The sequence below is a fragment of the Colias philodice genome, chromosome 12 (assembly GCF_061535455.1).
Source record: "Colias philodice isolate Cphi_HAF_F1 chromosome 12, ilColPhil1 Martin Lab GWU primary, whole genome shotgun sequence".
Taxonomy (NCBI): Eukaryota; Metazoa; Arthropoda; class Insecta; order Lepidoptera; family Pieridae; genus Colias; species Colias philodice.
In genome coordinates, this window is record NC_143097.1 from 3,773,914 (window position 1) to 3,791,670 (window position 17,757).

At 31.7% G+C, this 17,757-nt stretch overlaps 1 protein-coding gene across 1 annotated transcript in view; it reads left to right on the forward strand.

Moving 5' to 3' along the window:
• Nucleotides 1-16,068: 16,068 nt before the first annotated feature.
• Nucleotides 16,069-17,757, forward strand: part of LOC149483872 (CYFIP-related Rac1 interactor A) — a 32,518-nt gene continuing 30,829 nt past the window's right edge. The window contains exon 1 of the mRNA XM_089701364.1: nt 16,069-16,640. Within this exon, the coding sequence (XP_089557490.1) occupies nt 16,326-16,640 (315 nt within the window). The 5' untranslated portion in view covers nt 16,069-16,325. The remainder of the gene's footprint in view (nt 16,641-17,757) is intronic.

The window sequence follows — 17,757 nt, forward strand, 5'->3', positions numbered from 1 at the left end:
ATTGCAGAACTACCTACGGATTGTAGGTAATTTACCAGCTGTGTTTAGTGCACAGAACACTATACCACAGAGCACTGAGCAAGTTAGTACATAAAAGTTAAAACCTCTCGGTAGAGAGCAAGGTAGAGAGTATAAGGTGTATAGAGCATTTCATTCAGGGTTGGATTTCGTAGTATAATTATACTATTTGTACCATATTTTCATGCTTTGTAGTATGTAGTATCGTAATACATGTATACTATGCAAAAATACCATAATTTTATCCTGGGAACAAATTGTTTTATTGATTCAGTCAGCTTTCCTACAAATCCTACAATTGAGGGAATTTTTGTACATATGGCAACATTAAATCAGGCTAGCGCTGCCACAAGCTTCGGGGTTTCCCCTCGATGAATGTAGAATTAAACTCTCCGTTGTTTTGACGGAGTAGGATAGATATATTTTATGTATGGTGCGTGTGAGAAAGACGATGATATAGTATAGAATTCGTAAACAAAGCGATTGTAGCGTACTGCGTACTTCTTCGATAGACAGTTCGACACCGAATTTAACCCTTCTTGATTTAACCCCTTCATCCCGCTGTCAAAGTCAAACTATTGTAGATCTGGATGACATCGCATGCGTAATTTCTAAAATGGCGACCAGAAATTGCCTTTGGTCTTGTAATTTCTTATGTTTTTTATTCTATAAATTTATTTTATTAATCAATTTTAGTTCTTTTATTTAAATTTAAAACGTAATCGACAAAAAACGAAACGTAGTATAATTTATGATTAAGTAGTATAATTTTTACTTCCATAGACAATAATTTTCGGAGGGTCTGAATCCAACACTGATTTCATTAGAGAAGAATCTTAAGGTTGATGTTCCGACCGTCCCTCCATACATTTTTGATTACCTCTAAACACTTAACACAGACACTATTTCTTTAAAACTAATCATTTTATCACTTCTCTATAATGAAATGTGTGCGCGTTCGACCTTTTTAATCAATAATTTACAATATTTACTTAGAAAAACAACAGTAAAATACCGGAAAAATTTGACACTTCTACAGTAGTGTGCGTGACTTTTGCCAAGCGAAACACGACATAAAGCACGACATCTAGCGCATAGACTATATACTTATTACAGATCTAGCGCGTCAATGTCTAAACGAAAGGCGATGTTTAGACATTGACGCGCTAGATGTCGTGCATTCGCGTTCGTTATCTTATGCATAATGAGCATAATTCTAATAAATCAAAGTTCTGTGTAAAAATTGAGTAATTTCATTTCCAATCGTTCAAAGAAAATAACAATAAAATAAAATAAAACTAATGACCTTAGAAACTATGTTTTTTTTTATTTATTACTCATTATTGTTCGTCCGTCGTAGGTCTGTAAACTGTATTGTACACTGAAGGTAAATGGTACTGTAGGTACTTTAGTTCGGCGTCGTCGCTCGTCGGCTTGATATAAAATTACATTCTTGATTTCATTGACACGCGCTATGATTTGCGCGCGGAATTTCTTGTGTTGTGAATTTATTTTTGTATGCTATGCATTTTAATTGATTCAAATTGCAATGTTTCTCTAGTATGCATTTGAGACTATATTGTAAATTGTAATAATTGATCGTGGGTATAGTAATTAATTATTCTAATAACGCAATTAGTAATATATGTATTTTCGGTGGGATTCAAAACAAAAAATTGGCCCGTGATTTTTATGAAATTTCACCACATTGCAAATCACATCAATCATAGTTCATACACATGTATGACGAAAGTGATTAGTATTGTGGCTAACATTGACTCATCAGTTCATCACTGAAACCAGTGATAAATCAGTACCTATATCATATTGTGTTTGAATATTTTTAAACAATGATATAAGTATACAATTATTATAAATCGGTAAACTATCAAAGTAATCACAAACTTGCAAACATTGGTAAAATGTCCAGTAGTTTATGAGCCTATTCATTACAATTTACAATCAAACAAACAAACAAAGTTTTCCTCTTTATAATATTAGTGTAGACAAACACTATGAATACGATCACTAATGCAAATTCGGGGATTTTCTAATTATTGCTAAATAATAATTGAATTCGTTTTGAAATACTCTATAATTTTTAGTGTATAAATAGACATTTATAATGTGGTGCTCATTTTTTTTGTACTGCTAACGCTATTGTAGGTACCTATTTTCGTTGTTTTATTTCAAGTGAACACGGCCATACAATTTTGTCACGAGCCGCCTATGATTGTAGGTACTTTTGTTAGGCTCCTTCGTCGTCCGCGTCGGCTCGAAAGTTCTTGATTTCATTGTCACGCGCTATGATTTGCGCGCGGATTTTCTTGTGTTGTGAATTTATTTTTGTATTATTATTATTTTTTATTTATTTTTTTATTTTATTGATTCAAATAAAATATTTCACTAGTATGCATTTGAGACTATATTGTATTATGTATAATTTATCGTAGGTATAGTTATTCTTATAACGCAGTTATATTTTCGGTGGGACAATTTGACCCGTGATTTTTCTGAAATATCACCACGTTGCAAATCACATCAATCATACACACGTATGACGAAAGTATAGTGGCTATAATTGACTCATCAGTTCATCACTGAAACCAGTGATAAATCAGTACATATATCATATTTTATTGTGTTTGAATATTTTTTAAACAACGATATAGGTATACAATATTATTATAAATCGGTAAACTACCAAAGTACTTCCGAATTTTCAGACAGACAAACAAGTAGTTTGAACACGCAGTTTTCTTATACTAGTAGCAAAAATCAAAACCATAATATTATGTTTCCCTACTATATTTTACTAAAAGTCGAGTGCGTCGAAATCGTAAATAATAATATGTTTTTCACCTTCCTGGTTATTTTCCCATAGTAAATAGTGTTTTAGGTTTGTTGTTGTAGGTAGGAATAATAATAATTATTCTTACATGTTGGTTATGAAATGTATATTGAAATAATTTACTTTTACAAATCATTAGTGATATAAGTTTTGAGTGAAAATGCTTGGATCAGCATAATATTATATGGTACTTCAAATACATGTTTTGATAAAAAAAACAATAGTGTAATAAAATAAAACTGCGTTTTATTGTAATCAATGTTGACAATTTTAAATTCCAAAATTATTGATCAATAAAATAGTTTACACCAACAAATATAACTTTTATTTTTATAACAATCGTTCATAATATAAACCGTAGCAGGTGGCGTTTTGAAGTTCTGTCTACTCATACAGAAAAATGGAAAACTTGTTTTTTTTGTAAACAATTTATTACTCATGTTGTTTGGCAACTCGAAGCGTGGTCGTCCGTCGTAGGTACTTTTGTTCGGCGTCGCGTCGTCGTCCGCGTCGGCTTGATATAAAACATTCTTGATTTCATTGACACGCGCTATGATTTGCGCGCGGAATTTCTTGTGTTGTGAATTTATTTTTGTATGCTATGCATTTTAATTGAATCAAATTGCAATATTTCTCTAGTATGCATTTGAGACTATATTGTAATAATTGATCGTGGGTAGGTATAGTAATTAATTATTCTAATAACGCAATTATATTTTCGGTGGGATTCAAAACAAAAAATTGGCCCGTGATTTTTATGAAATTTCACCACATTGCAAATTATATATTATACAATTACAATTACAATTATTATAAATCGGTAAACTATCAAAGTAATTACAAACTTGCAAAATATGCTTTTCCGAATTTTCAGACAGACACACAATTTTATTAGTTTGTTTTAGCAAAGTAGGTACCTATACCTATACGCTTACGTCGCGCGTCGCGTCGTCGAAAACGGTGCGCCCAGAAACAAACATACCTAATTCAGTTACAATCCTTTTTTTGTTCCGTAATTTATTGTATTTATTCTAATACGATTTTTTTTATTCGTCGGCCAGTTCTACTAGGTATAAAAAGATAAAATTGAAATATAATTATTGTAGCGACAGCCATATTATGTTACTATGTTTTCGTAAATATGTTTTTCACCTTCCTGGTTATTTTCACATAATCTTATCTTATATATAAAAATGAATCGCAAAATGTGTTGGTAAGCGCATAACTCGAGAACGGCTGAACCGATTTCGATCATTCTTTTTTTATTATATTCCTTGAAGTACGAGGATGGTTTTTATGTAGAGAAAACGTAAATATTATGTACCACGGGCGAAGCCGGGGCGGACCGCTAGTCTTCTTATATATAAAAATGAATCGCAAAATGTGTTGGTAAGCGCATAACTCGAGAACGGCTGAACCGATTTCGATCATTCTTTTTTTATTATATTCCTTGAAGTACGAGGATGGTTTTTATGTAGAGAAAACGTAAATATTATGTACCACGGGCGAAGCCGGGGCGGACCGCTAGTCTATACATATAATAAAATCGTAGGAAAGTCAAAACTGTACATTGAATATTTTTTTAAAAGAATACATAATCCATGATCTATAATCGATATAGAAGCCAAAAACATAGTTTTTAGAATTTTTGTCTGTTTGTCTGTTTGTCGGTTTGTCTGTTTGTCTGTTTGTCTGTATGTTTGTCCAGGCTAATCTCAGAAAGTACTGCACGGATTTACTTCAAATTTTGCATGAATATTACTAACAGGTCGGGTCAGGCTGTTATATACATATTATCATGCTATCACCTTCGGGGGAGGAGCTGTGAACCTTTATTTTTCTTACGTATTCCGTGTACTACGACAGCGTACAATATAAAGACTCATGTTTAAATGTTGTTTTTGAGTAAGCCATGCTATTGTCTACCTTTACACTATAAAAACTACATCATTTAAGTAATTTTGGCAGAGAAACAGTATAATGAATCTTAGTAGTATAAAGACAAATTTAAAACAGCGCCATCTATGAGATTTCATTAAAATTAAATCAATTTACATAATATTAACGCTCCTTGGAAATTCATAATTTAAATATTATGATGTTGGTGAGTTTGTTTTTTTTTAAAGTTAAATAAATAATTCATATCTTCCCAGAGTAAATTTCAGGTGCGCTCTTAGATCATTAAGTAAGTTACTTAATGATCTAAGGGTGCGCTTATATTTCATGTGAATATACTTAATTTTTATAAGTGAGGGTAGATGTTTATTATTTGATGTTAGTTACAGTTATATAGGTAATAGACGTAGTATTTGTATTCTCTTTGGGTAATAGTAGATAACAGTGATTGTGTTCATTGGTTACATTTTTAAAAATCTTCGGCTTTTTTTTAATTTTCGCCTTCTTGCGTTCCCACAAAAGATAAGTTGTAGCTTTTATATTTATTGTTTATTATAATTATATAGTTAGACTCATGTTTTTAATTAGTTAAAGTTATGACAAAATAAGAAAATGATGAAATTTTATTTTTATCATGTATAACTTTTACAAGACTATATTATACGCCCAAAGAAGGTCATTTTAGTTCTTGATAAAACTTTATTTGTTAGTAGCTTTTTATTAAAATTAGGTACACTTATCTTTTGATTTTTTTTTATTTACAGATTCAATGTTCATAAAAATTGACGATTTGCGTGAGGATGTAGTGGAAATTAGTAACCTTGCGCGTGGTCAATCAATATTCAATACATATTATAATAAAATTCTAGAAAAGTGATGTCTGTACAATGAAAATATGTAAAAAAATAGCAGGGGTTATTATTAAATCGATCTCAAACCCAAAACTGTAGTTATAATTTTTTTGTCTGTTTGTCTGTATGTTTGTGCACGCTAATCTCAGAAACGGCGTATCCGATTTAGATGCGGTTTTCACTAATATATTGTGGTAATCTTCATTTAACATTAAGTGTTTATTTCATGTTAATCGGTTTGTAAATAAAAAAGTTATGACCATTAAAGTATTCACGGCGAACATTTGCAAAGGCATTCTATTGTACACTATACAGTGTACGATAAAACGTAAGTTATCTGTTATACGCTACAGTAATTATTCCAAGGGTGGGGGGGTAAGCTGAGGTAGTAGGGGGGGAAGGGGTCAAATTAGAATTATGCTTACTTCTAGGTAAATTTTATACATAAAATGTCCTTTAAATTATGTATGTCGTATTATATTTTTAACCCCTTTTAACCATTTTTAACCATCAAAAAGATGGGTGATAAGTGTTTGACCGCTATGTTTGTCTGTTTGTGCCACCGTAGCTCGCTAACAGGTAATACGAATTAGATGCGTGTTAGGCAGTATATTTTCCGACGCTGGTTCTTAGATAAAGTGTATCAAAATCGGTTCATCCATTTATTATACCTAGGTATATAGAGGTAAAAGTGGGAATGTGGGAAAAAATATTAGTTATATTTTTATCCAATTCGGTTTATCCATTTATTAGATTACAGCGGTGAAAGTGGGAATGAACAATAATCGAATGTGGTCAAATAATATACTCAAGGGGCATATCAAAATATAAAAGAGCAACGTGTTTTATCGAAATCGGTTCATCCGTTTATTACATTTAGGGGTGACAGTGGTTAGATAAATAAACCAAATGGAGCATCAAACGACAGGATATGACGTGTACATATAGGTATAATTAGATAATATGGTTTACATCAAAATCGGTTCTGCCATTTACTAGGTGTGGAAAGAGAAGGGTTGAAAGTCTGTGAAAGAAGAGGGGGATATGGGAGCGAGAGGATAGCCACACCCTGGAAATTTTGAACTCTACTCAAAGCCACATAGGCCTGGCTCTTGGCAATTTTTTTTTCCTAAAGATACCACTTCTTTTGCCACTGTGATCCATTACAATTTGTGCACGGTTACGGCCCAACTTAAAAGATGTCAAGGAGCAACAAACTTATAGATATCAATATGATGTAGGAATGTAATATGGAGGTAGAGGTAGGTCTCGCTCACTTGAAAATATCACATGAAAATAAGAAACCGAAGTTAAAAATTTAAAAATTAAAAAGAAAAACCCAACGCAACGAAGGAAAAGGAATAAATAATAATTTTACAAACTTCCCGACGATCTTTAAAATTAAGTACCATTATAAAAAAAATATAATTGTATGTGATATGATAAGGATGGTATGGCAGCCCCGATGACTTTGTTTTTTTTTTTTTATAAATATTTAAAATGGTATTTATTTTTAAAGATCTTCGGGAAGTTTGTAAAATTAGTGAAACTTTTATTACATCGTCTCAAACTTTTTGGTCTGTGTAGCGCATGTCGCGTGACGGTCGGCTGCCGAGTAGGTATAAAGCAGTGTTCGGAGTCATTATCGTACAAATACGATAATTTTGTGCCTAAGTTTCACTTTTACCGTGGTTTCATAAAACCACACAACATTTTTTCCTTTTTCTATGCACTTTTCTTCGTTGCGTTGAGTTTTTTTTTATTTAATTTTTATTGCACGGTCTAAACGGTTTAGTTACTACGGCGTGAGACAGGAAAGATCTGAGCGCTGAGACAAACGTCAAAACGCAAAGGAATAGAATCCGCTATCGATACTAATTATTGTCTTAAGCGTATGATGTTTTGATAAGGATTTGTTCACCTTACCAACGACGACGACGACCACGAACAAAATTTTCATCCAGTCGTAATTTAACAAAATTGTGCAAAACACAATTAAAAATAAATTATTAAAATTTCCTGTCGTTCTGGTGATTGGAATTTTTATTTTTGAGATCAACGAATGAAAAAATAGATTTTTCGTAGAAACGGTTATATATATTGTCAAAAACATCCATACAAGGAAGGAATTTATTTTTATTTTTTAGCTCAGTTTAGTAATAAATTTTACTAACAGTTCGTTTAATTATTTATGGTAGTACGTGTTTATTCAATAAAAGTTAAGTAGTAACTACCTACTATGCAGTCACTATTCCACGCGGACGAAGTCGCGGGCACAGCTAGTATATATATATATAAATGAATCGCAAAATGTGTTGGTAAGCGCATAACTCGAGAACGGCTGAACCGATTTCGATAATTCTTTTTTTATTATATTCCTTGAAGTACGAGGATGGTTCTTATGTAGAGAAAACGTAAACATGTACCACGGGCGAAGCCGGGGCGGACCGCTAGTCTTCTTATATATAAAAATGAATCGCAAAATGTGTTGGTAAGCGCATAACTCGAGAACGGCTGAACCGATTTCGATAATTCTTTTTTTATTATATCCCTTGAAGTACGAGGATGGTTCTTATAGCTAGAGAGCTAGTTAGTTTAGTTTTAGTGCAGTGGCAGTGTAAATGTTGTTGTTGAGGTTATGTAAATTTAACACTTTAGTTAACTACCAAGATATAAAGAAATGAGGATAGGACACAATAACTATTGGTTGAGGTATTTATAAACTCATAATATACTTTTAAAAAAATCACGTTTTAATAAATTTCTAGAATTAAATTAGAACAGCTGATTCAAAATAGCCTAAAAAATCTTAATAATAATAATTACGCTTCACAGCAAGAAGAAATGTACCATATGTACCCGCACAAAGTCGATATTGTGTTGCCTACCGTTCGACTCAATGGCTAGGGTTGTAACTACCTTTAATAATTATTACCAAACTAATAAACCGAGTGATGCGAAATAACCATAATTCTTTTAGAGTTTGATAAAATGATCAGGCAGGTATTTTCTTTAATCCTCTGAATTCTCGGTTACTAAATTGTATCGTTGAAATTATTCTTAATCGCGTAAATTTAATAAATAATCATATGGAAAACACTTTTCATTTGTTTTTTTACTTTCACGCCCAACTACTATACAATAATTACGTTGTTTCGGTATTTTGACGAGAAAACGCAGGAAACATCCGTTGTATCATTTTAGATAGATTGTATATTTTGTATCTGTAGAATTGAAATCAAAGCTATGTATATGTTGTCTCCATTCTTTTCTTATCGGATTGTTGATCCCAATGCGAATGCGTCACTTAAATTTTATAAAAGACAATTAAGAACATCAAAAATAAAGTGATACGTAAATATTTCACAGTGCAATATATTATATAATTAATAATAATTATATATTTATGAAAAAATAATTACATCAGATTTAATAATAGCAATTGTTTTGAATGTACATAATATGAATAAATGATTACATCATAATAGTAATAATTACAATTGTTTTATTTCCCATTTGTTGCAACCCTAGCATATCTTCATGTAGCAGCAGAAGTACCTACACTGGCGGCGCGGCGGCATCGTGCGACATCAAAGGCATTGCCTTACTAGGTAAGTTTATAATGACTCATTTCTTTTATTATATAATTTACGTTTTACTTTTACAGAATCCGATTCAATGGATTATGAAGACGAGTCACACAACGCCATACGATAGTGATGATGAATGAACATTTCAATAAATGCATGCGTGTTTTTTTATGTTGTTTTGTAATTGTTAATTGTTTCTTAAATAAAGAAATAAACTAAATATTTAAATGATGATTTGTTATTTGCAACACAACTTTATATTTGAGATTCTTTACAAATGTATATTTAGTTTTGTATCATCAAATTTATAAATTTTATTCCATAGTTTTCAAAATTAAATGTAAATGACCATAAAAACATTAATAAAGTAAATCATTGATGTAAGGTCAGGGAACGTAATACATATATACATCTGACCATGTAGAAGCTAAGTCTTGTTGACTGCTGAAGTCTGTAAAGTTTTGTTGTCTGCTGAAGTCTGTACGCAATGAAAATGTCTGCCGTTTCGAAAATAAGTTTTTAAGACCCTAATAAATAAAATATATGTATATATAATGGCAGATCTGGTCAAATACTTTCAAAATTGTATTTTTTTCAGCACTTTCATAAGTGTCTGCCAGAATGTTATCCGCGTGATAATGGTCTGCCATTGTTATTTTCCGATAGTAATAATAATCTATTTTCAAATATCAAAATGGCAGACGTGGTCAAATGGTTTCAAAGTTCGCCAAAAATTTCCACCTGTCTTACCTAAGCGCGCGCCCCGTCCACCACTCTGGGCTTAGTGACTCCTCATCTCATGTATAGTAGGTATAGGGGAATCAACACACAAAAATCCAGGTCTGGTCAAATACATACAGGTAGCTTTGCGCTAGCTCTCTAGCTATTACTTCTTATGGAGAGAAAACGTAAACATGTACCACGGGCGAAGCCGGGGCGGACCGCTAGTAAATAATAAAATAATAAATAGTGTATTAGATTTGTTATTGTATCTTGTATACCTACGAATAATTATTCTTACGTCTTGTTGGGAAATGTTCAAATACCTACCTATTGAAATAATTTACTGTTACAAATCATTAGTGTTATTAGTTTTGAGTGAATAGGCATGGATCAGAAATTCAGAATATAATATGCTACTAACTACTCAAATACATACATGTTTACACAACAAACACCACTGACCTCTATAACTATATGTTATAGAGGTCAGTGACCGTCAGTGACAAACACTATGGATACCTACGCTCGCGAATGCAAATTCGGTGATTTACTAATTATTGATACCTAGTCATTGAATTCGTTTTGAAATAGCCTGTACTTTGTAATTTTTAGTGTTATAGACATTTATAAAATGTGGTGCTCATTTTTTTGTAATAAATCATCCCGAACGCTATTGTATTTTCGTTGTTTTATTTCAAGTGAACACCTAGGTATACAATTTTGTCACGAGCCGCCTCTGGCCTCTGGGTGAAATAAACAAGTCAAATGATTTTTGTTCTAATTGTATTTTGGTAGTAGTTTGTTTAGAATTTACATTACCATTGTTTAATTTTTATTTTGTATTTGCAGTAAAATAAAAAGATGAAAAACTTCATTAGGTATATTGTACGACACCTCACTCTGAATCGCGCTAGCGAAATTTTTTCGTTACAAAGCACATATACAACTTTCGGACAATCTTCATTGAGGCCGGCCGGCAAATCGAGTATGTCGAGAAACTTCACTTATTCGATGGAGGTATTCTACCTTCCTTCCTCCACAGTTGTGGGACCCCGACGTGCATTGAACACGCAGCTTTCTGATACTAGTAGCTAAAATCAAAACCACAGATATGTCTGTGATCAAAACCATAATAATATTTTTACCTATTATTTTACTAAAAGTCGAGTGCATCGAAATCGTAAATATGTTTTTCACCTTCCTGGTTTTTTTTCCATAGTAAATAGTGTTTTTGATTTGTTGTTGTATGAATAATTATTCTTACTTGTTGGTTATGAAATGTATTTTGAAATAATTTACTTTTACAAATCATTACTGATATTAGTTTTGAGTGAAAATGCTTGGATCAGCATAATATCATATTTGCTACTTCAAATACATGTTTTGATTAAAAAAAAACAATAGTGTAATGTAGGTAATAAAATAAAACTGCGTTTTATTGTAGGTAATCAATTTTGACATTATTTATTTCCCAAAATTACAATAAAATAGTTTACGCCAACAAATATAACTTTTATTTTTATAACAATCCTACTTCCTACTAATGCGAAAGTTCATACATGTTTCAAAAGAAAAACTTTTACTTTTACTATTATTTCAATTTATCCGGTTTAATTAAGACTTAATATTGATACATATGATCATTATAAATACAAATAGGAATTAACAATATAACGAATACGTGGCACAACTAAAATTTTACCGATACCACCCGTGGTCATTCTCCTTTGTGGGTCATTTGTAACAGGATGGCGGTTCTACAGCGAAAAAAGAAAAATGATGGTCAGAACGCTGATACCGGATACCTTAAGATACTGTAATATAAAATATTACTAGATTAGATAAAATATTATAGGTAGTATCTTCACCGTGTGTGACGCGCTTTACATTCACGCCATCTAGAGTTAAATCTTTATCATTTTTGTATACGTCTGTGTGTGTAAACGACCCTGTATGCAATGACAGATGTTAAAACGCATAATTTTACCGAATTGGGTGGATTTTAAGGCAATGATATAACATATTTCAATAAAATATAATATTCAGTAACCGCCATGACTATTCCTAGGTTTGATGACTATTCCAATTACGCAAAAACTCAAATAAACTAGAAATGTAGAATTCAGCGCCATCTAGCGGGATATTGGCTGGGAACAGATCGTTGCAATCACCTTAAATGGCGGCACTTCTCATTCCCTCTCGCTTACACACGGCCGTACGGCATGCAACTATAGGGAAAATCAAATACTAAAATGTATTTGATTTTCCCTATAATAGTTTTTATCATTAATTTACAATGATAATTATTAATTATGTATTTGCGATAGTAAATAATGTTTTATTGGAATTTGACAAATTAATATGTTCTTTGGGAAAAGTTGTTCAGTTTTATGGGCTCATTAGAAGTATTATGGGGATTTTGTTGCATTCTGAATACGTAAATATGATAATTCATATAAATACACAAGTGCCATAACAAAGAAGTTTGCCAATAAACAATTTGAAATAATTAATAAAATAATTATCCATTTACGTGGTAACAGACAAGACAACTTGTCTTGTGTCAAAGACAAGACGTTAGCTTTAATAAAATTGTAAAGATAAGAACCACATTATTCTGTTCTAAAAAAAAGGAGCGTAAATATAAATTTACAATAAATATAATAAAAAAGTCTTTACTGTTCAACGTCCACAGTAGGTAGTGCCAACATTAAATTATAAACAGACGTTCGAACTGGTGCGACCGGACCACCGTACTCGTGCGGTGCGATCGACTCGCCACACGACCGCACCGCACCTAGGGTTGCCAGTATTTGATTTAAGGGTTAACAGCATCAAAAATACGAGTTTTATAGTAGAGCCATTTTAATAGGCAACATTTGACAGTTCAACAAAATTCAACAATGTAACCTAGTAACGACGACATAGAATAACATGATATTTCGTTTTGTTAGAACTGCACATTTGCTTAACTTTTTTCAATTACGATTATTTATAATAATAATGACCGATACAAGTAATTTTAGGATTTGATTTTACTGATAAACCATTCTTAACATAATAAACAATTTCTGATTTAAAGAACTGACGTCGCTACAATTTTGTGTCAATAAACCTTTTTTCTTTTTAAATACCAGAGACGTTACTCTAAAAATAGAAATCTGACATCTAGAATCGAATGCATTGATTATAGTGCCACAAACTTATCTGACCCGGTGACAGTGTCACTGATGTCGCTTTCTTTTATAATAAACAAAATATTCCGTATGAAAAGTCTGTGAAAATGTGACATTTCAAAATGGCGGCACGTAGTTCCAGTTTTTGCCACCGGGTCAGATAAGTTTGTGGCACTGTACTTGGGAATAAAAATCATCATAAATTATTGACATGTGTTTCAAGTTCGATTGACAAATGTTTCAAGTCCGTATCGATTAATTCACTTTAATCGATGTTTTTAAACAGGTTACCACCCTATGAAGATAAAATTGATAGACGTCAAATGTTGCCTATTAAATTGGCTCGACAATAGTTTTTTTTTACGGGAGATAATTAAAACAGCAATGTTAAACAGAGAAAATTTATTTTTGGCATTTATATTTGCTGTTGGAAGAAACAGCTTTTAATAGCTCTTCATTTTCTAAAGCGAATGTATAAAAATCTTTGCACGATAATTTAAAATTACATTTAATTAATTTGCAGCTTCGCCTTTACAGTTTCAATATTCAATTGGTTTCGGCTATCCGTCCAGGCATTGCCGCACAAAGAAAATATTCTTTGTTTAAAAATTATGATTAAATTTACGATTTTTAAAAAAACATTTAAAATATTGGAATTTTCGCGGCCGACTGAGCTAAATAAATTCGTATAAAAAAATAGATACACTAGTGACTAGATAATTTATTACGTTGCTAATATATGAAGTGATTAAAGGCGCAAATTATCCCTTTTTGAAATTTTCGATATTGTCGATAGAGGCGAAAGTATTGTAATTTTTACTGATTTTCGTTTTTATTTTTTTATATTATATGCAGGCGTTAGTAGAAGCTCTGTTTAGTACCAAAAGAAACCTTGAACTGAGTTCTACATGTGACAAAAATACCACATTCTAGCCACGAAGTTATTACGAGATATAGATTTTCAAAGAATGTCAGGGGTGTCCCTAGTAAACAAAATTATATATATCATCTATCTATTACCAAGTTTTTGTTTATGTTTTAGTCGTTAGTTATAGTCGATATTTCAATATATTATTATATGTAGGTACATAATCTTTATATGTAATAAATTAACTGAACAAAAAAAATATCTTAGATTTATAAGACAATTCAATAATATCAAATTAATACAAATTAATCTCCTTTTTTTGTGAATATTTCGAGCATTGATCATAGTAATCTCATTAAAAGTCAAACCGAATTCCTTGAAAATCTATTTCTCGTAATAAATTCGTGGTTAGAATGTTGTATTTTTTTCACATGTAGACCTCAGTTCAAGGCTTCTTTTGGTACAAGTATAAGTACAAGTTACAACCATTGAAAAGAAGAAAACGAAGAGAAAAGAATGGGCAAAATTATATTTAAAAGACAGGGATTCATTCAGACATATGCAGTCATATCATAAATCTTTGTAGAGTTCTAAAATTTATATTATTAATCTTTTTTCAGTATTAGCCACGTCATCCGACGCCATCGCCATTGATAACGATCGACCGACGTCCGTTTTGTTTGGCGGTAGAACTGTGACTAAAGCTGTAATAAGTATATAGTCTATGACTAATGCGCTGTCCGGTGCGATCGCCCGTCCACACGCGCGAATTTGGTACGGTCCGCACCAAGTTCGGAAGAAAAAACCATCGAACCAACCGTACCGTCAATAATAATAATTATGTCCGGCGGACCACTGTACACATGATCGAATATGGTCCGGAGCGCACCAAGGTCACGGTGCGGTCCGTACCAAATTCGAACGTCTGTTTATTATACAACATTCTAACCACGAATTTATTACGAGAAATAGATTTTCAAATAATTCGGTTTGACTTTTAATGAGATTACTATGATCAATGCTCGAAATATTCACAAAAAAAGGAAATTAATTTGTATTAATTTGATATTATTGAATTGTCTTATAAATCTAAGATATTTTTTTTGTTCCGTTAATTTATTACATATAAAGATTATGTACCTACATATAATAATATATTGAAATATCGACTATAACTAACGACTAAAACATAAACAAAAACTTGGTAATAGATAGATGATATATATAATTTTGTTTACTAGGGACAACCCTGACATTTTTTGAAAATCTATATCTCGTAATAACTTCGTGGCTAAAATGTGGTATTTTTGTCACATGTAGAACTCAGTTCAAGGTTTCTAAACAGAGCTTCTACTAACGCCTGCATATAATATAAAAAAATAAAAACGAAAATCAGTAAAAATTACAATACTTTCGCCTCTATCGACAATATCGAAAATTTCAAAAAGGGATAATTTGCGCCTTTAATCACTTCATATATTAGCAACATAATAAATTATCTAGTCACTAGTGTATCTATTTTTTATACGAATTTATTTAGCTCAGTCGGCCGCGAAAATTCCAATATTTTAAATGTTTTTTAAAAAATCGTAAATTTAATCGTAATTTTTAAACAAAGAATATTTTCTTTGTGCGGCAATGCCTGGACGGATAGCCGAAACCGATTGAATATTGAAACTGTAAAGGCGAAGCTGCAAATTAATTAAATGTAATTTTAAATTATCGTGCAAAGATTTTTATACATTCGCTTTAGAAAATGAAGAGCTATTAAAAGCTGTTTCTTCCAACAGCAAATATAAATGCCAAAAATAAATTTTCTCTATTTAACATTGCTGTTTTAATTATCTCCCGTAAAAAATAACTAAAACTCGTATTTTTGATGCTGTTAACCCTTAAATCAAATACTGGCAACCCTAGGTGCGGTGCGGTCGTGTGGCGAGTCGATCGCACCGCACGAGTACGGTGGTCCGGTCGCACCAGTTCGAACGTCTGTTTATAACTATAGAATCGATAACAACTTGAGCACATCGTGAGCATATCCCTTAAGTGGGCGGATACAAAAATGTCGGCAACAAACGCATGACGCAGTGTCAAAGAGAACTGTCTGTCATTCGTTATCGTTTCTTCGGTGGGGTATGTGCGTTAGAACGTTTATTGAAATGTGCTATAAATTCGGTTAAATCGTGAAAAAAATCTGATAATAAACAAATATTCCCATTGTGATAGTGTTATTGAATTTGTACTATTTTTTATTAGTTCTATAACTTTTTTGAACGATATTTTCGGGCAATGATATCTCTGCCGTCGAGGAGGTATTTTTAATAATATAAATTGTGTTTAAATTTTAACAATATGGGTAAATTGTTGAGTTTGTTGGCCCGTGATGATTCCAACTGTTGTTCTTCACCGCGATACGATATATTCTTGGATTTCGAGAACGCAGCACCCACTGATACGGAGCGCGATGTTTACGAAGAAGTGCAAAGAGTTCTTTTAGATTCTGACAGAATATTAGAAGAAATACAGTGTTATAAGGGGGCGGGCAAAGAAATACGAGAAGCTATAGCAGATCCTTCGACTATTACACAGGAGAGAGCGTGGCGAGCCGTAAAACCTTTAGTTGACAAACTTCTTAGATTCTACAATCATTCGCTGGAACTGCAAAGGGTGAGTCATGTTTATAACAAAGAACCTAGTCAGAAAGTCACAAGGATGAAATTATATACAGGGACATACTGTCTGAAGATTATCATAATATTAATTAATAATAAACAATTTGATGCTATAGGTAATTTAGTTCTGCTTAAAAAATAATTTAGGCAAGTAAATATAATTTCTTATGGGAATTTGATGGGACAATTGAAAATAAGATTTTAATATTTTCAAAGTAGATAAGCATTTATAAAGTTCTATAAAATTGAAACCTAGTAATATTGTAGATCTAAAATATTGTGAGACATGATCTTATCCACCATTCATTGCTATTCTACTTGTTCCTGTTGAAGTAACTTCATTCAAAACTCCGCAAAGCCGTTTGTCCTGTATAGGGGACACAAAAAGTAGAAAAACTGTTATTAAATAATGAAGGTTTGGCCGTAGCGATTACATAATATTAAAATTATTTATATAAATTACCAAAATTTAAGCAAATCAAATATTTTCAGACATATTGTTTATGAGAAACCTCTTATCGCCTATCTTATCTGAAGGATGTTTATCTTTATCACAAATGATTAATAGTATCTCATAGATAAGGTATACATAAACTGTATATGTACTGATGTGAACTTCCTCCTATATTGTTTAAGTTTTGATATGCTTTTTATTGCACTGTCTTATAATTTAATATTTATAGACTAGTCTTATATGTTGCGACAGAGAAGATGTAAAAGTGATAGCCATGTATCTTAAAAGTTTAAAACAGATACATCATAATATGTTTAAAAATATATTTTTTGTCATTTTAACTATCAGATAAGCTAAATATAATATATGTTGTGGAACTGGCTAAATGTTATGAATCATATTAAATGAATTAATGGGTGATTTTTTGTAAGTCAATAATGCAAAATGACTGATATATTTATCTAGATTCAGTTCTTTTTGGGTTTTATCTTAAATGATTGATGTTAAATCTTTAAAACTATGCAAAGGATTTTGATGCGGTTTTTTTAATAGATAGAGTGATTCACGAAGAAGGTTTTAGTATATTATTTATTGTGTTTAGACAAAGCAGGTGGGTTCGCTAATATATTATAATTAATATCTAAACATTGACCATCCT